At 38.0% G+C, this 23,228-nt stretch overlaps 1 protein-coding gene across 3 annotated transcripts in view; it reads left to right on the plus strand.

Annotated features, from left to right (window-relative positions):
- The first annotated feature begins 979 nt into the window (after positions 1–979).
- SHQ1 (SHQ1, H/ACA ribonucleoprotein assembly factor) overlaps positions 980–23,228 on the plus strand; it is a 50,275-nt gene continuing 28,026 nt past the window's right edge. For 2 of the 3 annotated variants that reach the window (XM_009645968.2, XM_035901414.1), the window contains exons 1-10: positions 983–1,096; positions 1,930–2,112; positions 2,400–2,464; positions 3,316–3,438; positions 4,160–4,311; positions 5,867–5,979; positions 7,980–8,107; positions 18,424–18,578; positions 19,740–19,793; positions 22,373–22,496. In XM_009645968.2, coding sequence (XP_009644263.1) covers positions 1,970–2,112; positions 2,400–2,464; positions 3,316–3,438; positions 4,160–4,311; positions 5,867–5,979; positions 7,980–8,107; positions 18,424–18,578; positions 19,740–19,793; positions 22,373–22,496 — 1,057 coding nt within the window. In that variant the 5' untranslated portion in view covers positions 983–1,096; positions 1,930–1,969. Of the gene's footprint in view, positions 1,097–1,929; positions 2,113–2,399; positions 2,465–3,315; positions 3,439–4,159; positions 4,312–5,866; positions 5,980–7,979; positions 8,108–18,423; positions 18,579–19,739; positions 19,794–22,372; positions 22,497–23,228 lie in introns of all 3 variants that reach the window. The other variant, XM_035901413.1, reaches the window with a different exon arrangement.

Consider the following 23,228-nt stretch of genomic DNA (forward strand, 5'->3'; position numbering starts at 1 on the left):
GCCCTGAGCGCCTCCCCCGCGCCCCCCGCCGTCGGCGGGGGTCCGGCCGACGGGCTCCCTTCTTCGGTGCCCCGCGGTACGGCTTGGAAGTCGGCGTTGACCTAGTTTAACGAGCAGCGGGGGGGGAACGGCGTCTTGCGGTAGGGCCTTTGAGCGCCGGCAGCGCGAAGCGTTTGGCCCTTTCCCTGCCGGCCCTTCCCTTGCTGCAACAGAAACATTCCAGTTCTGCTTGCTGTTTTTCTTTTTTTTTTTTTCTCTAGTGCATAGCGGTCTTATTACAGAAAAGGCTGGGAAGCTTAATTATTTCGGGATACCGGATTTTAGAGCGGAACAAGCGCTGCTGGGGGTCGAGCGTTGCGTTGTTGTGGGGTGGATACCGGCGGCCGTGGTCTGTGAAATGCCCGCGGCCTGCGTGGGAACCTCCTGATTAGTGTGGGCTCGTTAATTAGCGCCAGGGCTGCCAGAAGCGCGGCAGCGCTGAGAAGCTCAGAGCGGGAGCAGCTGGGCCTGGCTTTGGGGCTGCTCTTAAAATGTTCTGAACCTCTGATTCGGGGAAATAAAAATGCAGGCTGGCTTATCATCCTTGAAGGGCCTAAATGAGCTGGTGCATTTTTAGAATCATGGAATAGAATCGCTTTGCTTGGAAAAGACCTTTGAGATCATCGAGTCCAACCTTTAACCTAACCCTGCCATCCCACCACTAAACCCTGTCCCTAAGCACCTCATCTATCCTTCTTTTAAATACCTCCAGGGATGAGGACTCCACCACCTCCCTGGGCAGCCCATTCCAGAGCCTGACAACCCTTTCAGTGAAGAAGTTTTTCCTAATATCTAGCCTAAACCTGCCCTGGCGCAGCTTCAAACCATTCCCCCTTGTCCTATCACCTGTTACCAGGGAGAAGAGGCCGACCCCCACCTCACTACAGTCTCCTCTCACGCAGTTGTAGAGGGCGATCAGGTCTCCCCTCAGCCTCCTCTTCTCCAGACTAAACAACCCCATTACCTCCTACCCCATGTTGTTACCGTGTGGTGTTTAAATAGGTAAGAAGAAAGTCCACAGAAACGTACATTGGCTTGCAGCGGTTCCTTAAGCCAGGTATTTCCTATCTTGTTACAATTTGTTGCAGCTTCTCAGCTCGAAGGGGTGGGAACGTGTCCCTGGAAGCAAGGGATAGGTGAAATGGGGAGTTTCACTTCTTTCATGCTTGCCAATTGAGGTAGATTATCCCTATGAATTACCTATATGAAAAAAAAAATGGGTGACCTGTTAATTGAGCCCTACTAATGCTCCATGTTTGCTCATGAAGTTGTAAGAATGAGGATGTTTAATAAAGGTAACTCTGAAAGTCAGTGAAAAGCAGCTCTCTCCCAGATAGTAGCTCTGTTTTGCATTTTTTGGTAAAAATATTTTTTGTCTTAGTGCGTAGGCTCAGATAATCTGTTTGGGGTATACTGAATCTGTTGCTTGTATTCTGGCTAATATGTGTATGAATTGTAAAATACAGCTCTGATTTTTTGAAAGCATTACTGTTTTTCAGTATTTTCTAATAGTGATTTCTGATCAGTTCACTAATGAACTGTAGAGATCTAACATCTGCTACATGTGAAATAATAAACAACAATTACATAAAGCTGCCAAGTTCTAGGACTGAATTTAGTGTGGGCTTTTTACATGGAATATCATAGGTGCTTTCCTGTGCTCCAAATGTTTGCATTCATTTTCATCAAGTCGTTTCATTAAAGTGCAGAAAGGTGGTACCATAAAATTCTTGATAACACTTTTTGTTTTGTTGCTGTTGTCATGAGTATTTTCTTCTTGAGCACATGGAAGATAACTTCATGAGAATGTTCTCACAGAATTTTGCAGGGACACTATTTGCTCTCATAAATTGGAAACTAAAATATTTTCTTGTTTTCCTGTTTTTATAGGGCCACACAACCAGTGGTTGCTTTTCCTGCTGGATTCATCATGATAACTCCAGCTTTTGAGCTGACCCAGGATCCGGATTTTCTTACAATAATAATCAAAATACCTTATGCCAGACCTTCAGAGTTCGATGTGTATTTTGAAGGGGAAGATTTTAAATTTTATGCTAAGCCATACTTTCTCAGGCAAGTACCGGAAGGATTTAAAAAAAAAACAAAAACAACTTCATAAAGTAAATAAAAGTCAGTAGAGAATGAACTTCATTTTGGTCCCTTCAGAATATTCCTCATCTGCAGCTCTTACATTTTAGGCTGCAGACAGCCCATTTTGTGTAAAGAATTGTTTTTATGTGTCTGGCCTCTTTGCTTCTAGGCATTAAGTTGTGTTAAAGGGAGTTTAAAGAAATACATTTCTAAATTTACTTTACAATAGTTTTTTAATTGTAAAACAACAACTCATTTTTTGCCTGCAGATTGACACTTCCTGGAAGAATTGTAGAAGATGGCAGAGAAAAAGCATCTTATAATGCTGACAAAGGTATTAGTTAATGTTATTAGTATATGTGTCATTAAAAACGCTACTAACTCTCCAATAATTTATACTTTGCTGCACTGGAATTGCATAGAACTTTAGTGGGGTATGTGATACTGTAAATAAATGTTAAGTTTCTCCTGTGTAGTGTAGAAAAATCTTGTTCGGGATTTATTGTAGATACTTGGGCCATCCTCAAGCACAAAGGACGTGTTCAGAACTGTCCCAACAATGAAAAAACTATGTACAAGTCCTCTTCAAGCCCTGTGGGGGCTAGACATGTTACTGTAGCATTAGTTTAGTAAATCTGCAAAGAAGGCGGGTGGTGCTGAGTAGAAATGAGATAATCCTGAGGCAGTCTCTTGGCTCTTATATCTTAAGAGAGAGAAGATATTAGCCTTTCTCTAAACCTTAAGGTACAAGGTATTTCTGGAATAAAATACATGCCTTATGGAATTAATGTATTTATTAAAAAAACCTCAGCATTAAAACCTATAATTTGTTGCTTACAAAGCCTTTGTTATGTGCTTGACTTAAGACAATAAACAGATTGCTGAATGTAGTTTCCTATGATCTTCTGATTGATTGGTGGAAGGATTAAAAATAAAATGTTTGTATTCTGTTGGTTTGTGTTTATGCAATGTGACCACAACTGGTTAAATATTTTCTTTCATGCTTTATCATTAAAATCTTTGGGTTCTGTGAAACTTTTAAAGTAAGGTTAAAAGCATGTGCAAAGATTGATGCATAATAAAATGCTACCTGTATGTGTCACGGTTTCTGTGAGCATTTCTGTGCACGTTTTTATTTGTCTTTGATGTTTTAATGCAGTAACTACATTCTGACTTTCCTTTAAGGAACTTTTACAATTCGGTTACCTAAGGAGATTCCTGGCCAATATTTTGAGGGACTGGACATGCTGACATCACTTTTAGCACCAAAGAAATCAAGATCAGCAAAACCTTTAGTAGAAGAAATAGGTATGATAAAAATACCTTGTTTATACTGGTGATACAAGTACATAATGAAGTAGTTACAGATGTAGAAAAATACAGTATTTCTATTATTGTCTAGTCCAAGGTACGGAAAGGGTGTGAACGAATATGAAAGTATGGATAAGTGTAGGAATAAATGTGGTGTAGGTGATACGTTGTCTTTATATGTTTAGTTACGTTTACTTTTTTCCAAAATGTACTTAACATGCGCTAATCCTCTGTAGATCTTTGTACCCCTCTAGTGGCTGTATAATACACACACATTTGAGTCTTCTGCTTTCTACAAGCTAGCACAACTGGACTTTTAGCTCAAACTTTAGAAGCTGATTAAAACCACAGGTTCTAGTGGATGACTTGCTTAACATCAGTATTTAACAGACAAGAAGTTTTGACTATCCATGTCTAATTTTTTAATATCCATCTTAAATTATTGATAACATCACTTTGCTCCTGTCAGGGTTCTCTTAGCATCAAATTCTGATCTTGTTGAAATCAGTAGAACAATTATTTCGGTCTTTGAGGGAGTATATTTAAAAATTTCATTTTTGAAAGCTGGAGAATTTGGAGCAGGACCTACGGATTACTGATGTAAGCATCTGCCTGTATGACGCAGTGTTGTATAACATTTCTTAAAAGATGTAGTAAAATGAGAGAGGCTAATTGTTTTCTTAAATGTTTTCTTTCTCTGACCATGCAATGTATACAGCTGCCTCTGCTGAGTTGTCTGAGGAGGAGGAAGAAGAATTTGACTGGGAAATAGAGCAGATCCCTTACACAGAAAGTGCAGAAAGCACTCTACCACTACAGTACCATTATGGATTTGGGAATTTACGGTCAGGGGTGTTCCAGCGGCTGCAGGTAGATGCATTTTTGTCTTTTCCTATCGTAAAAGTTCTGGTAACTTTCTTGTTGGGTAGGCTTCCTGGCTTATTCCATGGTGAGGAGTTAGGTAACTGTTCTCCATTATCCCATTACTGTGAATATTCTGCTTCTGCATGTAGCAGTACAGATAAATCCTTGTTCCTGAAGAGGTAGGGGGTGGTTGAGACTGAGTTAATTGTGTAGCAGGGTCAACAGGCCGGTCTCTTCCTGCAGTAGGTTCAGTGTTAAGAGGAAAGGGCTGAATCGGGTTCTTGGTAGAAATGGCTTCTGGAAGTGGGCTGCTGTCACCAGCATGGTTCAGCTAGGCTGGGAAGGCACGGAGAAAAAGGCCTGTATGAAGCAGGCCATGTGCCAGGTGAGTAGTTCTGGCAAGCTGCAAAGAGTCTACATGCCATTAACAGTCTGCTGTTAACACTTTTGCTTTATATTGGGTATTGTCTTCTATTCTGACTTCAAACATATTTAACATCAATGTACAGCATATTTCAGATTCAATGAATTTTAATTTACTTTTAAATTTAAAAGAGATTACTCAGTTAAATAATACAAAATAAAGCTGGCTAATCTATAGGTCCTGTTAAGGTTGTCGCATTAAATTTTTTTTCATTGTGAAATTCATGATAACTTTCTCTTTGGACTTTTTATTTTAGACTTGATTTTCTCTTCAAGGTGTCTGTCCACCTGGTATTGGTGGGATTTACTAGGGTTATGCTGATGCACTGAAATTTGCTTTTGTGGATTAAGTGGTAGGATAGGTGCTTTAAAATGCAGTTTCTTTGTGTTGTGTATTCAGCAGTTTCTTTAATTCGTGAGTAGATTGAAGCTAATCTACAACCTGTAGCATGCTAGGTAGTATAATACTCGCAGTATACAGACCTCTTATTAAAAATAGTAGATGATAACTTAATTTCTTGTAGTGTTCTTGCTCTAAGCAATGAAAATTGTAGCTGTTTAAAGCAACTTAATTATGTAACAGTAACTCATTGTTGCATGAATTGTATTTTCAGGGTTTGGAGCAGAAGGATTGCTATTTATGGAGAAAGTATTTACATTGTTAGGATATATATGTACTCTTTTATTGCCGTGAAATTCATGAAGTATATTTACCATCAGCATTAACGTACTACTACTCAATGATGGGCACTGCAATTGCCCATTAATTAATGTATGGCTACTTCAGAGTGTGAGAGTAGCATCAAAAGTTGCAAGAAGAGTATCTGTGGTTTTTGTCTTTGCTGTGGTTGTGTGCTTTTGTTAAACATCACAAATTTTATCAGAATGCAGAATAACCTGCCTGCCTAATGATAAAATAGACTGAATAGACTTCATAGTATGAATTCTAAAGAGCTTGAAATAATTGAATTTCCTTGGAATTTTGATGTTTTATTTGCACAACGGAGCCTGAATTTGGAAGATTTGAAAGGGAGGTGTGTCAGTGTAATGCTGACAAGCATCCTTCCTAAACTCTTACTAAATAGATCTTGCATATTACACCTGTGGCTTGGTCATGTAATTTTTGTTCCATTTGCAGGATGAACTCAGTGATGTTATTGATGTTAAGGATCCAGACCAAACTCCTGTAGATGAACGTAGGCGTAAACGCCTGGCAGCTGAGGCTGCCAAGTTTGAACCTGATCATTACCTGTGAGTATTGATTGACTTCACCTGCTCAAGCCAAAGTACCTCAGTTGAAATATATTCACTTTTTCTTTTCATAAATGATTGATTTCAGATCACTTTTGGAAACAATAGCTTTACTTTTTATTTGTCTGTTTCTTTGTCTCATCACAGCAGGCCTTAGAGGGTATTGTTAAGCGTGACACTGACAGAAGGCATTGCTTACCTCTTCTGGGCTTACTCTACAGTTTCATTACTGCTTCAGTCGGCATTCAGGCAGGGGCTGCTGTGAACTGTCGCAGAACCTTGTTTCATACTTCACCACTTCAGCAGCTGAGTAGCCAATCCCTGCCAGCACTTTGGGTTGTAGATGCCAGAACTTTGTTTTCCCTTTGTGAAACAAGGATTACTGAACCATCCTGGTCTATGAGGAAGTAAATTTGAGTTTTGAAGTTATGAAGATTGTGTCTAGGCCACTTTGGTTTTTGCATTCATCACATGAAACCTTTTTTACAGCAGAATGAGGAAAAGTTCCAAACCAAGACTTAGTGTTTCTTTGTGCTTCATTCCATGTAATGAAGGTGGAAATGATTCTTTGTGCCTTTCAATTTTGAGTATTTTAGGTTAGTGATTTTAGGTAAGTTAGGTTCAGAGACTTCCAGATAAGTAAACTAAATTGAAGCCATGAGATCTATTAATACACTGATTCCTGGAAGATTGATTTGGTGGGAGAGGAGTGTAGTCCCGAGTAGGGAGAATTAGTACTTGTGGTGTGTTTTGTCAGGGAGAGGTAGACTTAACCCATTTTGAGTTGTTTCAGAAGGTATATTTGCAAACTTGGAATTTTTCCCCAGTCAGGTATGTCAGAGGTAGCTGCGTGTCTTTCTGTATCACAAAGAAATTAGAAAAGTTTTCTTGAAACATCACTTGGAAGTACATTTCACTAGAACTGAAGTAGTTCCTAACCTATAATACGATGGAAATTATAGTACTGTTATAACCTAGTAGATGAGCTACAACAGCTTAGTTTAACAGATGTGTTTTGGATGCTTTAGAATGGATGATATCAACCTTTCTTCAACAAAAATTGTTTTCCTGTGTACCCTGATGAGAAGGACAGTTCTGGGAGAAACGGTGGCAAACAGAAGTGTTCTGTTGCCTTTGAGGAAAATGTATGCTGGCTGATACCTTTGAGTTACTTTATAAAGACAGTGAAGGAAGGCATCAAAAAATCTGTCTGTATGAGAGTAAAGCAAATTCTATTCTGTGGTCAGTAGACTGGGCAGGTTTTGTATGATGATTAAGAAGGTATTAAGAAATTTCCTGCATTTTTGTCAGTTCTCAGTATTTATGCTATGTTTGGTTGAAGAAAAAGCTAAAATGATAAGAGGAGGCTTAGAACTTGAATCCTTTAGTATAAATCCTCCCAGAATTACTATATTGATATTTTTACCACAATGGCTTTGTGCTGAGATGGAGGTAATCTCTGTTCCAGAATTCATGTACAACTCTTCTTTTTCCACCTTGCTGCAGCATGCCTTTGTTTACCTAAAAGGCAGTCCCTATCTCTGTTATCTTTGTCCTTCAGCTGCATATCCTTCCTCCCCAAGGGATACGCAGTTTTAAAGTGGGAGAGCCTCCCAGTAAAATCAAGTTTACTGCCAGTGACGTTTTCTGAGAAGTCTTCTCTTTGGAATGTTTTCCTTTAGGTTTATCCAGAACAAATCAGGTTGGTTTGCCTTCATGTCATGCTGCAAGCTCATCGATTTCCTAGGCTTCTGTGTGGCTCAGGAAAGGTGGAGGAAGTAAGGAAGGGGTACTGTAAGATAAGAGAATATTGTTTGTGCTTTTAATAATGATTATTTCTGTTTTTAAGTCAAAGAACAGATACTGGTCAGGTTTGTTGTATTTCTAATATATGGAAAATAGCCTGGAGCCAAGCCAGGTGTATTCTATGTATGCATTAAAATATACCCACATACACTATAAACTAAAATAAGTAGCATGTGATTTTTTTTTTTTTCTAGAGCTGATCTTTTTGAAGATGAAGCTATTCAGCATGTCTTAAAGTACAAACCGTGGTGGGTTGATGCTCATAAAAAAATGATAGCCTTGCAGGGAGAAAGTCATCAGGAACATGACACTCAAACGTTTGGTGAGAACATATATATACACACACCTGTTGCTTGAATGATAATTGCTGCAATGCCATGTTATGTTTTAGGTTATTGTTTTTAAAGAAGAAACTATGGGTTTACCCTACGATTTTCAGTTTTAACTGTTCTTAGAGGAGTATTCTGCTACTTCTCGTGTCCTCAGAGTAAAATTTTTTCCTCTGAGGGACAGTTATGTACTGAAATCTTTGAGACAGTGTGTAAAGCAGTTGACAGTATATTATGAAGTGGTTATCGTAAGCATTTATCTGTTAATTATGTAGTGTAGTGTGTGATCTTTTTTTTTTTTGTCTGCGTAACAAATTTTGGAGTTAACATAAAGGCCATTGTAGAATTTCAGGTATATGTGAAGAAGTTCCCTTTTAAGGGTATGCTGTAATCTTTAAGATTTCAAAGGAGCTGCCAGTGACAGTAAGTCATGGCATCTGAAATCAAATCAAACCTATCTTTGTGTAGTGATCGTGATAGCTAGCAAGTGGGTCCTTTGTTGCTGGTGCTTATCTCCTCTTTTTTTTTCCAGATTTTTCAAGTAATTGTTCTCCCTTTCCTAGTTGTATTTGCAATGGAAAAAATAGTCAAAACTGGTTTTTGTGCCCACTTCCAAATATGGTGCAGACACTTCACAGCACATTTTCCAAGAATTGGCTGTGGAAGATTGTACTGATATCAGCCCTTATCTCTGTTTGATGAACATGTTTTCTGTAGGATGTTTTATTTTATTTACACAGTATTACTCTCCTGCTATTTTTATGGGTCTCAGACTTTTTTTCAAAGGAAAGTCTTTGTGTCTGTTTAGAAACTAAAAGGGATGGTTTCAGGTTTAGTAGCTGACCTTGCAACAGTACTGTTACTGATAACTGAGATTACCTTTCTGTACACAGAGATTGCAGAGAGCATTACAAGTTACTATTAGGCATATTCTTTTATTGTCCTTTGTTAATTTCCTATGTAGTATGAAAATCCGATATTGCTAAAGTAGATAATGATAATCCCTTCACCAGAGGTTCTTAACAAATATTAGTACACTAATAATACCTGCACTTTCACATTTTCTACAGGAGAACAATGGAATTTGGGTAAATGTTGTGTATTTTACTGTGAATGTAATCTGATCTTCATTACTGGTCTCTTTTCAGCCTATGAAGCCAGAATTGTTAATTATATGCATCATAAGCATTGGACAAAGGTACAAGAGGCTTGAAAATAGAATAATGAGGGGTTCTTTTGTTTGTTTTTATCCATTCACTCCTTAGTAAATGAAACACTGCTAATGTTTGCCTGTGTTAAGGAATATAATGAAAATGAAGAGCTGCTGGATGATTTTATCGATAAAGAATATTTTCACTCCAAATTGAGATTCTGAAGAAAAACACATCAGTATGTAGCTGGGTTTTAGGGGCAGTAACAACAGACAAACTACTCTAAAGCCTGGCAAGCCTGCTAATGAAAGTTATACAGAAAATGGGGCTACATAAAGGATCATCTTTTCTCTAAACCATTTGTTGTCACAGAAATATATTTAATAAGGATGATAAAAAAAATGTAGTCTGACCTTCATATGGCTGAGTGAAGAGGCTCATGTAGTTTTGTGGATCTTGAGGAAATTTAATCAATGTAAGAGGCTATCTGGCATTTGGGTTGTGTTAATGACAACCCACCCTTTCCCTTGGAAAGACCTCAGTTTTGATAGCATTGTCGCTGCTGTGGAAAGGCAACAGCAGCTGGGGATGGCAAGCAGCTGAATGAGGATCTGAAACCATCGGACATTCCTAAATCAGCGTGAGGTGTGGTGAAAGAAACCACCATGAGAGGGAGTACAGGTTCCACTTGAAGGTCTCTTATGAATGGAAATACAAAAGGGCAGGAGGTGGGTCCAGGCTGTTGGGCCTGGAATCTGATCATCAGTAGGATCAGTTCCCTCTGGCTTTGTATTGCTTTTGTGCTTTATCCAATCAAAGGGATGGTCCAGCTAATCTGAGTTACAGATTCAGGAATTCTTACAAGCTGAATGCATTTTGATTGCATATCTGCATTAGTATGTATTTCCAGTATGCGTGCTTAGTAAGTGGAAGTGACACAGAGAAGGCACATAAAAGAAACAAGGACTGTGCTAAGTGAAGGAGCTTCTTTACTACTTGAGAAATTTTATGTTGTTTCCACGAGAACGGGGGAGAAGTCTGACTGCATTAAGCCAAGGTGTACTATACAGCTAGAAGGAGAAGGAGTCTGTCAGTGGTATTAGAGTGTGCTCGTAGTAAGAAGCCTTTGAACACTAGTGCTTAGCTATAAAAAGCCAAGGGAACTTGAGCACAGAAGCTCTAGGGGCACAAACGTTATATGTACTGCAGTGTGTTTCAGGGTGTTTTATGAAGTGATGTGTGGCGTTTCTTTGAGCCTATGTATGCGTGTTTTCCCCTGCAGGTAGGTGTCAGGTCAAACCTTTTTTTAATATAAAAGTCGGATACAAATGTCCCCTGTTTATTTTTGAACCTGTTTAAGGGCATAAAGAAGGAGGGATTGAATCCTTCATGCAGTTTCTTTTTATTGCTTATGGAAAAGAGGCATAAAATGAAGAGTACCCAGATTTTGTATTCTTCCTGAGTTCCAAATTCATGTCTTGTGTTAAGGAAGGCATCTAAAATAAGGTAATTTCCATCATCTTCCACGATGAGGACTTCCAAGGATACAGCTTGTAAAGATACTTCAAATATTCGGGGTGTTTAAAATGCGTACAACTTGTGGTAGGTGTACTGCCATGGGTGGCTTGTAGAAACATTTGTCCGTCCTGTGTGAAGGAAGGTTATGTTCTTGATTAAACATGTGCTGTCCAAAACTGTTACACAAGAACATGGAAACAGAGGTATTGTGGAAATCTCATGCTGTCAGACGTTCAGCATCTCGTACTGGGGAAGTCTGCTACCCTCAAAGATGACACGGTGTATCTTTTTAGAGGGTTGCTTATTGAAGGCAAATGACTGACTGGTACGACAGGAAGGTAGGAATGGTAATGTTAAAACTGATGGTAGATTACAGTACAGGCTACCGCAATATTGAGGTATTGGCACTAGAATTTGACACCTGGTGCCTTTAGAGTCCTCATACTTTATGCTCTGTTACTGCTGCCATTAGGACAGTTCCAAGCCACACAATGTCTGTGGAATCGGGAATGTCATTGGGAGTTGACTCCTCAAGTTGCTACATGGAAAAGTGAGTTTAGTGTGGGAAAGTGACATAAAAATTACCAGGTTCTTAAAAAGTACATTTTCTTAATCAGAAACACTGAACAGACAGAATTCTTTTTTTGTTTCTTCCTTTTGCTGATTTATGCTGATGTCCTTTTTGGTTTTATCTTCATTGGTTTCTTAGAACCAAAAACTTGATTACTTTTGTCTTTATAATGTCTTCGGCTACAAGGAGTAATTAGAAATACAGATTGCTGCTTTTTTTTTTTCCGTGGCATTACAATTAACTGAAGATTGTGTTTGGTTGATTACTACTCTTACTTTCATCCCTGGCTACTCTCTCTCGTGTTTTTACATCATCAGGTTTTTAATGTCTTCTTATCAGATTTTTTTTATTTTTCTATCAGCTCTTCTCATTAACATTTAAAGTCTTCAGCTCTCTTCTGTCTTTACCTTGAATCTATTTTTATTTAACCTTTTTAGTTTTTCACCAGCTTTTGTGCATGGTGTGTATATCTTGTCTTTTTAAAAATTTCTTCTTTTATTGTCCGAAGTGTCTCCTCTTTCTTTTGTCCTTTTTTACATGTTACTGTGTATTGTCTTTTTTTGCCCTTTGTGGGTTTTTTGTTTGTTTATTTTCCCCCTAGGCTTGTTAGCCACCAGACAGCTAAGATTATTGCCTTTGCAGTATTGGTTGAGGAACCAGAAGAAATACTAGAGAGCAGGTTTAACCATTGTGTTTGTAGCAAAATACCATTTTTGGAGTGGACATTTTCTCAAGCTGAAAGGCCCAGATTTTGTTCACGCTTACAATGTAATGCAAGTCAGGTCATACTCCATAAAGCCTAACTAATTACACAGCCTTTCCCATGAGGGAATAAAACTTTTGGAAAGCTTGCTTTCTGCTGCTGCTGAAGTTTACATTAGTCTTGCTTCTACAACTTCCATATGAAAGTTTTCCATATTTTGTAACAGTCACATTCAACTTAGTTAAAAGTTCATTTTTATTTTACTTCAAATTGCACAACTGCAAAAACTCCTTTTTAGGCAACACCAGTAATCTTCAAAGGCTCAGGCTGACACATATATTTAATATAACATTTATATGCTCCATGGATAATGCTACTTTGTTTATGGTAACCTAGCATGCTTACCAGTGACATTCTTTCTGATACCTTTGCAGAATGAGAAGCAATTTCTTTTTAAAGATCCACCTTTCAGTAGGGCTCTGCTCAAATATATACCACTACTGGTAGATTCATAAGTTTAAGATTAATCACTTACTCTTCTCTCTTACCAGATTTCTGCAATTGTTCTGTCTACCTGTTTTACTCAGTCTTCTGGACCTTTGCAGCATGTGTACCCTTCTGGCACTGTTCTGCTACAGAGCAAGTATTTTTATGTGAGGAAAGACTGCTGTTTATTCATGCAAAATTCTTAACATATAAATAATGGGCCTCTATTATAAAGCATCTCAGATTATAAAAGGCAAGAACAGTAAGACATAGAAGAAAGAATGATGTATGATTTTGATATGGTTTATAGGAACTGCAGATTTGTTAAAGAATAATAACAAAAAGTAGTATAAAGGAAATTATGAGATCAGGAAAGACTGTCCAAGTCCAGTGACTTCATGGAGATTGCTTGGAGGGAGAAGGTCAGAAGCAAAATGGAGGAAATGCCGAGCTGCCACCCTTCTCTAATTCTCAAATCAACATTTACACCACATGGAAGAGAAGTTACTTGTGAAGGAGCTAAAATTTGAATGGAAAAATATTAAAGAAAGGTGAGGGATGAACAAACCAGACTTGACTTTGTGGTTTAGGGTGAGCATAGGTGTGCAGAGGAAGACAGCTTTGTGTTTTTAGGACTTTTACTTTCCTTCCTGAAGAACTGAGGCCTGTCTGATCACAGTCTCCTTCACAGAGCTTTAGGGGGGCTCAAAGATGGCTACTTCCTACAAGTTCTGCAAAAATAGCCCCGTGTATAAGAGAGAGAATGCTTTTCTTGAATCTCCAGTGCCATCTTTTTAGAAGTTGTAGAGTCCATACAGGAAAGAGATGTTATCAGCATGTCAGCACTGTAGAAAGTTCCAGTAACCCTATCGTGCCTTATCAGCAACAAATTCAAGCACCAGAGACAAATCAATAGAAAATCAGCTTCATTAGTTCAATTGCTTGTTTAAGTTTACAGTATCAAGTATTTTTAAGGCAGTATCCAGCACTGGGGGAAATGCTGATAGTGGGCAAAGCCTTTGGGTGTCTTTCTAGTCAGAGTAGCGCTGCCTTTCTTCTTTTAATGTCTTAGGAAGAGCTTGAAAAGGAGAGAGAGTTGTTTGCTACTGATTAAAATCAATAGCTAACTTTATTCCTGTCTAATCTGCTCTCTGCTGACTAACCTCCTCCATTATCTGGCGTTGCTGATTCCTTAACTTAGAGGGATAGAAGTACACATCTAAAAACCTTAATATTGTAGTATAATATTTTAGTTAACAAAAAAAAAAAAAGTGGGTGGTGGGGCAGTCAGTTCTGCTCAGTTATTTTACTTCGAAATAGCTGTGGAATTCAAGACTTGGCTTGACAGGACCGTAAGTCAAGGCTCTGCTTTCACCAGAAGGCTAGATCAGCTGATTATAGGTCAGGAAGGACCTCTGATACTTTTCTGTAATTTTTTGGAGTCTGACCACTGAGTCAGCTGTCTGTATAGATAGAGGTACTTACAAAAAGTGTGCTAACACATTTAGAACCATGTCATAGTAGTCTTGAGATACAGATCTTACACTGGCTTAAGTGATGTGATCGGCAGCATAAAATATCAGTAAGACCGTAACAAAACACCCTCTAGCTGTCAGACCTCGTCCTCCCCGTTAGAGATTAAGCTGTACTTCATTGATAGTCGGGTACTGAAGGGCAATTTGTAATATGTTTATTTTAACATGAGGAATGGCTGGTTTAAAATAAGTAAAGGAGGTGTTAAAAAGTAAGGGTAGTTTTTGTAGTATCATCTAACAGTAACTTTGTATGTGAGATTAATTTGCCTGATTCCTTTAGACATTAATACACAGTTATACTGTGGCTAGAAGCAGCACGATTTTGGAGCTGACATATGTACAAAACATTTTAAAATCAAACTTAAGGAAAACTTGCAAATTTAGTACTCGATAAGTAGCAACAGATGCTGCTTTGCATTAGGTTAATATTGTTGTACAGATATTGTTAGATAAAACATTGATAACGCAAGTGTACAAGAGTGCACAGGTTTAACATAGCAGAAAATGTAATTACAATTTTACTTGTTCTGTTAATCTTACGCTTTGCGCTTGTGTTTTTGAATTGGGAGGGTAAAATAGGTGGTGGTTTTGATGTGTTAATACTGAGTTTCAGGTCTGGATAATTTATTATTCAACAACTTTAAGGAATGGATAGATATTTATTTGTAAAATGGAAGTAATTTCTCCAGAGAGAGGAACTCTTTTTAGAACACCTGGCACTTTGCAGCGAGTTAATGAACATCTTGTAACATTTACCTTTGGGAGTTGTCTACCTCGTTTGCCATTGTCTAGTAACTTGCAATTTCTGTGCTTGTGGTCCAGTTACATATGTTATGATGCTTCAGAGAATTTGTATTTTAAAGGAAAACTTTACCTGGCACATTTAATGAGCTTCGCCAGGAGTTTCTTTGCTTTCTACTTAGAAAGAAAGTATGGTTCGTACTTACGTATTCCTCTAGAATGTGGATTTAGGGAATCTAACAAATACTTGTTAGTAAAACTTCGAAAAGTCAATTTTTTTGCTGGACTGTTTCTTATCTCTGGTGATGAGAGAGGTTAATTTTGATCAGCTATGAGACAAACTTCAGGTTATAGTTGCTGATTAAGAAGAGTGGATTCTTAGTAGTGGATCCAGTACTGAATATAATGAGTTTCTGAAGGGGAGCAGTTGCATACCTGATATGTGTGCATCTTGGCTAACTGTAGCAACCACATTGAGATGGGCCTAGAAATATGAGAGTGCTGGCATAACTGTTTAACAGGTATTTCTGTGATAGATTCTCACATGCTTTGAATGAATTATTTAACTGCTTTGTAACTAACTTTATTACTGTAGTCATCAGAAGTGATTTTAAGCTTTTTATGAATCTGATCTGCTGGGGTAGTCTTTCCTACAAGCTTTTGGCTGTTTGCTTTTCAGAATTTCTTTTCCATCTTTAGCTTCAGTTTTACGTCTCCTCTTTTGTGCTTCTCTTCAGGGTGAAAGTTCCACTTGCATATGATTTTATAATAAATTGTGTTGTCCTCTAGCAGAGGGTTTTCTAGTAAAAGCTAGCAGAAATTGGAAATGCCTTTTTTCTTTCCAATTGGACCTTCTAACTGTAAGCACCCTGTTGTGATACCTCATTAAACCCACCCTACTGTAGCAATTTAAAAAGAGGTTTTATGTTATGTTTTTCAGAAACTATTTTTTTCAAATATGCTACAGAGTTGCACATATTTTTTTATGGATAATTTTAATATGAATGATAGAGGTGACTCACTGAAGAATCAATGCGATTTAAGAACGTAAAAGAAATTTGCGATAGAATATAGATAAATCATCTGTATTTCTGATTTAAGGGGTAATACTGAACTGCATTGCATTAACAGAAAAACAGAATTAGTCTTGCTAAATTGTCACTTTGTACCAGACCATAGCAAGCAAAAGAGATTGGCTTTCTCAAGTTGATACAGAAGCTGGAATTTCTTTGTGTGGGAGGTTGTAAATAAATGGGAGACTGGCTTGACTCCAGCTCTTTGAGAAGTTTCCATAGGAATTTAAATCAGGTATTTTGTGGTTATGAAGCTGATAGAAACATTTTAAAAGTTCATGAAGAAGAAACATTGAAAAATGTTTTTCCTAATTCATAATTGTATGTCTTGATGAGGTGTGTGCGTATGTACATGCCTTTGGCATCATGTTTGTTTCAAAACATGTCATAAAATTAGAAAGCATAGTAGAAAGCTCCTGGGATAAAGATGACCACATGTCTTGTAGACGGATTGTATCCCTGAGAATGTGGATTGTGTAAAATGATGATGAGGAGAAACACCTGCTTTACTAGGAGTTGTAACCTTTCCTGTCTGTAACCCATGCTGTAATGCCACCCCCCGCCAGGGATTTAGCTGCCCGTGTCCCAGTGGTCCGGGGCTCTGGATTATGGGTTATGCCCAGCTGCACGACCTTGTCTCACCCTGCTTAGGAAAAGCTGTGAGAAAGTCTGCAGGAAAAATAAGAACAGTAAAATTGCAGGTAGGGTTGTTGAGACAGGATCGTTAGCAGCTCAAGGATTCCAGAGGTCAGTACCAATGTGGAAGATATAAAAATTCTAAGCTGGAAAAACAGGGAATCAAGTTGAGGCAGGAATTGTTGGGTTATCGGGTCAAATTGTTAGTGCTGATGAAGCTGGTGGAAGAGGGAGGCTCAGCAATATTCAAGGATCTGTCTCGGGGAGCCACAAAGGCTGACCCTTCCCAGCTGCCTGCCTGGCTAGCAAGGACTCTTCACGTGCTTTATCAGGGGTGATGAGCGTATTAACACTTATCCGGTATCACATCCCCATCTCAGTGATGAAATCACTAATTGTTTCACATTTTTAAGTTTGTACATCTCGCCTACAGCTTTTCTCTGTCCCCAGCTAAGTATGCCAGAACACAGTGACTGAAAAAAGGGGTGGTAAAAGAATAACAAGAGAGATATTTTGATATTAATTATAAAGTTTTGGTGTTGGTCCCCCTCCCCATGCTAAAATAAATTATTAAAATTCAATGAGTTAAGGAGTACATATGTATCTACCCTTGGCACTTAGGGTTTATTTTGAAAGTTAACAGGAGTGCTGCATTGGGCTTGTACCTGTCCTCAGAGAAATCTCCTTCAATGAACGGTATTTAAAACTCAGATTGGTTCCAGTGTTACTAGTCCTTGAACAAATCATGGAGTGGGACTTCCTTGATGCAGCAAAGCATCAGCTGTCAAGGTAGTAACACTTCTTTCTCCTGTTAAGTCACCTTGTGCCTGTAGCTTTCTTCTGTGGTATGACCAAAATGTGCTCACTGCATCTGTCCTACTCAGTAGGTCAGAGCATGTTGACAGGGAATGCCTGTGCTCCATGCAGCCTGGATGAAAATCTATTAATTGTACTAAATGGCGTCTTGATTTACTTTGAATTTGTACAGAGATGGTTTCTGCCATCCTATCTGAAGTGTTTTAAGTACCTTTCAGAAGGGTACCATTCAATATTCAATCTTGGCTATCCATGTCTATCCCACTGTTTCCTAGAGAAATACTTTATTGTGTTGTCACAGCATGCCTACTGTGTTGTTGTTGTCATCTTCCTTATGCATCCCAAAGAGAAAGTACTGGGTGAGAAGGTGCTTTGGGCTGGCTCAGTATAGCCATTCCTAACTAAATGAGGTACACTGAAGATAAGCAATGTGTGGTGGTCACTGATGGTGGATACCATAGCTCTTTGGAAGGAGATGCAGCTTTCTTACCCACACTGCTGGGGATAGGATTTTGATCTTTCTTTGATCATCCTCAGTTGCTGGAAGGATGTTACCAGAAGCTCCTAAGTCATGCCTAGGTCATGAATCGAAATGGATGCGGCTTGAAAATACAGAAATGTACCTTTCCTTTGTTTTCCCTCCCTATTTCTTTAGTTCTTATCCTTTTCTACAATAAGAAAATAAATTAGGTTTTGTTATCCTGTTTTCTTTTTTTTTATCCCATACAACTTGGACTTAAGAAACTTCATTTTACTCAGATCATGACTGTGCATTTATCTCTGTATAAGATACCCAGGCATCCACAGAAATCCTTGGCAGTTTCAGAGGGGTTCAACATTGCCAGTGTGCACGTGGAGTACATTTCAGGGCTGGAACTTGACTTTGAAATGAATATATCAAAGTTTAATAAAAGTTAAAAATGAAAGTAAGACTGATTTAGGCTTTTTCTTGAGTGATGAGTGACTTGTGATGAGTTACATGCTGCTTTTTAAAGAGACTGTTTAAGTAGTATTACCACCTATTAAAATGAATGTGCCAGCTTTAAATTCATAATCAATTATCCTTTTACTTTTTATAGTTGTCCTCACTGAGGAAGAGAGAGAGCAGCTGAGAAAGTTCACAAATAAATCTTATCTTCTGGATAAAAGAAGCCGTCATCATGTATATCTTGGTTTAATTGATATCCTTCTGGCATACTGCTATGAAATCTGTGTCAATGAAGGAGACAAGAATGTAAGTTAAAAAAAAAAAAAAAGTATGTTTTAGGAACCTAGTGCTGGACCCTGTACTGTCATTAAGGAAACTTACCTTCTAAAGTGAACTTACTTCCAACTATTATGTATAATTGAGTAAGTTAAAATGAAAGACTTTATATCTCTGGATTGAGCTTTTGGGATTCATGTGGGGATTAATATGACTTCTAAATACTATTGTTCTTCTGGAGTAGCATTTGAGCTGTAGGAGAGAAGTGGAGTTGTAGGGGACTTGTGCCTAGCATCTTGTCTGCTGATATTAACCAATGAGAAGTTTTCTCAGTGCTTTTAATCAAAATATTGGAACATGTAATCAAAACAATTCTGTCTTAATCAGACTGAATTGCAAGGCATGGATTTTAGAATGGCAGGCAGAAACGTCCAGACCTGCTTATTCAACAGAATAATCTAGGATGGCTGTTGTATTGGTTTAGTGTTGCACAAAATTGCAAATATGCGAGGAACACAATTGTACAATTCTTTGTTGATCTTTGCAGTAACTGTATGGTATATGTGGAAAACATACTGTGATCGTTTTTCTTCCCCCTTCCCCCCCCCCCTTTTTTTTTTCTTTTTTAATAGGAAAACCAAGCCATTCAGGCCACACAAATCTTTACTAGAGCCAGGATTATAGATGAATTCTTCCTGGCTTTTTGCCCATATCATCTCACTAGACCGCACTACCACACGTATACTATGAATCTGTCACATTTTAAGAATGATGACATTTTACATGTACTGCTGGCTTTAGGACCCTCTCTGAAAGCCAAAAGTCTTGAGCTGTTTTTGTGAAACAAGGCATTTTAGCTTGAGCTTTGTTGATTCAAGTTTCTGTTGCTTGGTGAAAAGGGACAGAATTCCACTAAAATACTGTTTTTCTGTGGTTGCTGTTGTATTTTAAAGGCTTTGTGCATGGGCTAGATATTCCCAATACGGAAACCAATTCAGTTATTTAACATCTGCATTGCAATATAATTTTTAATGCTGTCCTGTGGCCATTTCAGTGCGCATAATATAATTACTGCTTCGTATTCACAAATGTTCTTAAATTGCTGCCGGAATGTTATCTTAAATAGTTTGCCAGCAGTCTTGAACGTTGAATTAGATAATACTTGTTTTACGGTCTCCTCTTCAAAATCAGGTTGAATCACCTTGGAACATCAGGAAACTGAGTGCAACCTTGTGCTGGCTGGAGGTAAGTTAAAACTTGAGTTTTGCATCGTGTGTTTGCTGTATTACTTGGTTGTGGTATTGTATGTTGCTTTTATGGAAAGCTCACTCTTTCAGTACTGAGGATGAATTAAGTGTATGTCCTCTTTTTAATAAATTTTACAAGAAATTGATTGTGACTTCTGGGCCTCCAGCTACTAGTAGCCTTAAGAGGCTGGAGTACAACCTCTTGTCTGTCTGGGTACTGGGCCTTCCTCTGGCCCGTTCTGGAAAAGCTAAGGATAGGCACTATGAAAAAGCTGCTTGTCTACACACTGTCCCTAGCTCCTGGGCTTGGTTCACCGTTGTTTAGGAAGTAACTGTAACTATTCCTCACACATGTCCGCAGCATGTGTGTGCAACTCCGTGCTTAGGGCAAGAAAATACAGCCTTCTAGCTCCTAGATCAGAAGTCATAGATACCTTCTTGTTTAACTGGCATGTTAAAATAGAAGGGGCATAAAAAGCAGGGAATGTAATTTGTTAGTGTTGTGTCCTTCAAGTCTTGCCTCAGATAGATGTTTTTAATAACTTTTGAAGATGGCAGGCCTTTATAAAGCAGCTTATTTTTCACTTCTGGGTGTTTTGACTGCTGAGCCTTTCTTCAGCCTTCCCAGTTCATCGTTCTGCACTTCTAGCTTGCTCTTTTTCTTGGCTGCAAATCAGGTGGCTTTTGGCTTCTCCCCCATTTTGCTGTATGGCTTCAGAGTACATTAGAGAGTGGAACTGGGAAGTCCAGAAGTAAAAATAATCCCAGTGATAGGAAAAGCTCTTGGAACTCAACTGAAAAGGTGGTGGCTTTTTGTTTTGTCACCTGTCATGGAGAAGCTGAATTCCGTATTCTTGTAGCAGAAAGACCTCAGTTCTGTAGTTGTTAAATTGTTGTTTCATTAAGGCTTTGATGATTGCGTGATCTTTCAGGTGTGTGCAGAATATTTTTGGTTTGGGTTTCTTGTGGAGTAAGTTAGTGGACACGTGTTGCTTTACTTGCCTATTTCTTTTCAGTGTTATTGTCACATCCCTGTTTGTTTAGTTGCTGCTAGCCCTTTGAAACCAACATAGGCTAGAGGAAACAAACTGGATTCTGTTCCTCACGCTTTTAGATTGTATACCGAAAGCATGCAGGCTTGTGTAATTAAGTTGTTACAGAGCTGGAAGTGGAAGGGACTTAACCTGGCCTGCAATCGGTTATTTCTTATGGTGGCAGCGAGCTAGGAAGGACTGTCCTGTCCTCATCCCTGAAATTACCGAGCCAAGTCTCGGTTTGCAGGATCAAAAATGAAATTTGACAGGAGTTTTGGGTTCAGTCCTTCAAATGTTTCAAGTAGTGGCAAATGTTATACTCCGTAATAACTTGTTCTATGATAACTGGTTTTCTAGATCTGTTTGTTTTAATTTGTTTCCAGTTGAATGTTGTGCAGTAGCGAGTCACAAAGGAGTGCAGTTAAAATACTCCTGAATTTTTTTCATATCCATTTCCTAACATAGCGAAGGAGTCTTCTGCATGTGCTTATCCTATAGTATAGCAGTTTTTGGCGCAGCCTGTGCCAACAGTATATTTCACACCCAGAAAATTCAGTCTCCTGGCACCAAGCTGTTAATAACTATATCTGTTATACAAACCGTGTAGAGGCAGGTGTTTTCATCAATCTGTAAACAAAATTGCCTCAGCTATGGTTTGTTTGAACTGACTACCATTTTGCTGTGCGTGACATGTACACACCTTAGGCTCTAAATACTAAATAACAAAACATAAATGGTTTAAATGCTTACTGGTGATCCATTAAAATGAAAAATGCATTGAAGTAGTCATATAATGCAAAAAAGTGCTGGCTGTCAGCAAAGCATTTTTACTAATTTTAATAAATGGAGAGTTCAAGGTGAAACAGGTATTTTTATTTGAATTCTTAAATGGAATATTTTGTCTTGAAAAGTGAAAGCTGGAAAGGAAATCACTCACTTAAGAAAGTCTTTAATAACTCATTAACGCCTCTGGCCTGAGTAAATTAGAGGTCTTCCTCACTCATAAAGGAGGACAAAAAAAAAATATTTATCCCTGTCTTGAATCTATAATTCTCATGAAAGGCAGAGTCATGTATCACTTTTAAAGATCTTATATGTACACATGTATTTTGTTAATATCATGTGTTTTTAATTTTTCTTTACTCTTAAAAAGCTTTTTATAGCTTCCCCTTAATATATATATAATAATGTGGGACAGATGTAATTTATTGCTTTAATCTAAAGAATGGCAAAGTATGAGTTAGACGTTTTATTCTAATATTCTCTATATTCTTTTTTAAATTCAGAACTACTAAAATGTATAGGTCTTCTGTTATCCTGCCATGCAAACTAAATGTGCAGTGCCTTGTTTCTGTTTAACATGTTGATTTCCATATCTATTAAAATACAGATTTTTTTTTTTTTTAGATGTCTAATATATGAAAAATGTGCTTTTTCGCTATTCTGCTATGACTTTTTTCCTTAAAGGAAAACAAACAAAAACCTGATTAATTGTATCAAAAAGCACAAAGACTAATTCAGATTTTTTCCCTGATATGCACAGAATTTCACTAGCATTCATGATGTCCTGGTGTCTTTTGGAAGAAGAGTGTTATGCTATCCTCTACACAGACATTTTGGATTAGTGACGCGTGCCTTCAATGATACAGTCATGATACTGCAACTAGGTAAGTTTTTTAGGGATTGGAAGTGATGCCTATATAGCCACGTTATTTGTATGTCTGGGGTTTTTTAATAACTTTTAAATCCTTTGGCCAGTTTCACTCAAACTTGATAGATACTGACATTTCTGGAAATCTTGTGGTTTTGTGAAAATGGGGCTGGGGAAAGAAGAGAACAAAAGTAGTGTCCGTACCAGGAAAAAGCCCCTGAAGCAACTAATTTATTAGCCAGAGGATTATACGTGCAGCTGTGATGTAAATTCAGCTGTATTATTCATGCCAGAAAAATCTACACAGAAGAAATGTTATGAATGTCTCATCCTTAGAAAAATCTTTGATCAGATCTTGTATCTTGATAAATCAAGGTAGTCCAACTGTGATTTATTAAAGTTCAGGGAAAAGGTCTTTAAAGTATTTTTCTCTATGCTGTATTTGCCTGTAAAGATATTTTTCTGTTGGAAAAGAACATTTTAATGAAACTTTGGTTATGGTAGGTTAGATATTCTAATTTTTTTAGACCATGTTCTCAAGGTGTCTTAAGTTCTTATTTCAAAGCAGGGTCACATATTGTTACAAGTATAGCGACAGCCCTGTCGTTTTCTGTTGTTCTCTGCCTTCTTTAATTACCTGACTGAAACCCTGTTAAAAAGACTGGAAGGATTTCTGCTAACTTCTATGATTTGTCTCCATCTAAGGGAAGTTTTTAAAGCATCATCATCTTCAGTTGCTCCAGCTGTT

Source organism: Egretta garzetta, unplaced genomic scaffold (genome assembly GCF_000687185.1).
Source record: "Egretta garzetta isolate BGI_Z169 unplaced genomic scaffold, ASM68718v1 scaffold228, whole genome shotgun sequence".
NCBI lineage: Eukaryota > Metazoa > Chordata > Aves > Pelecaniformes > Ardeidae > Egretta > Egretta garzetta.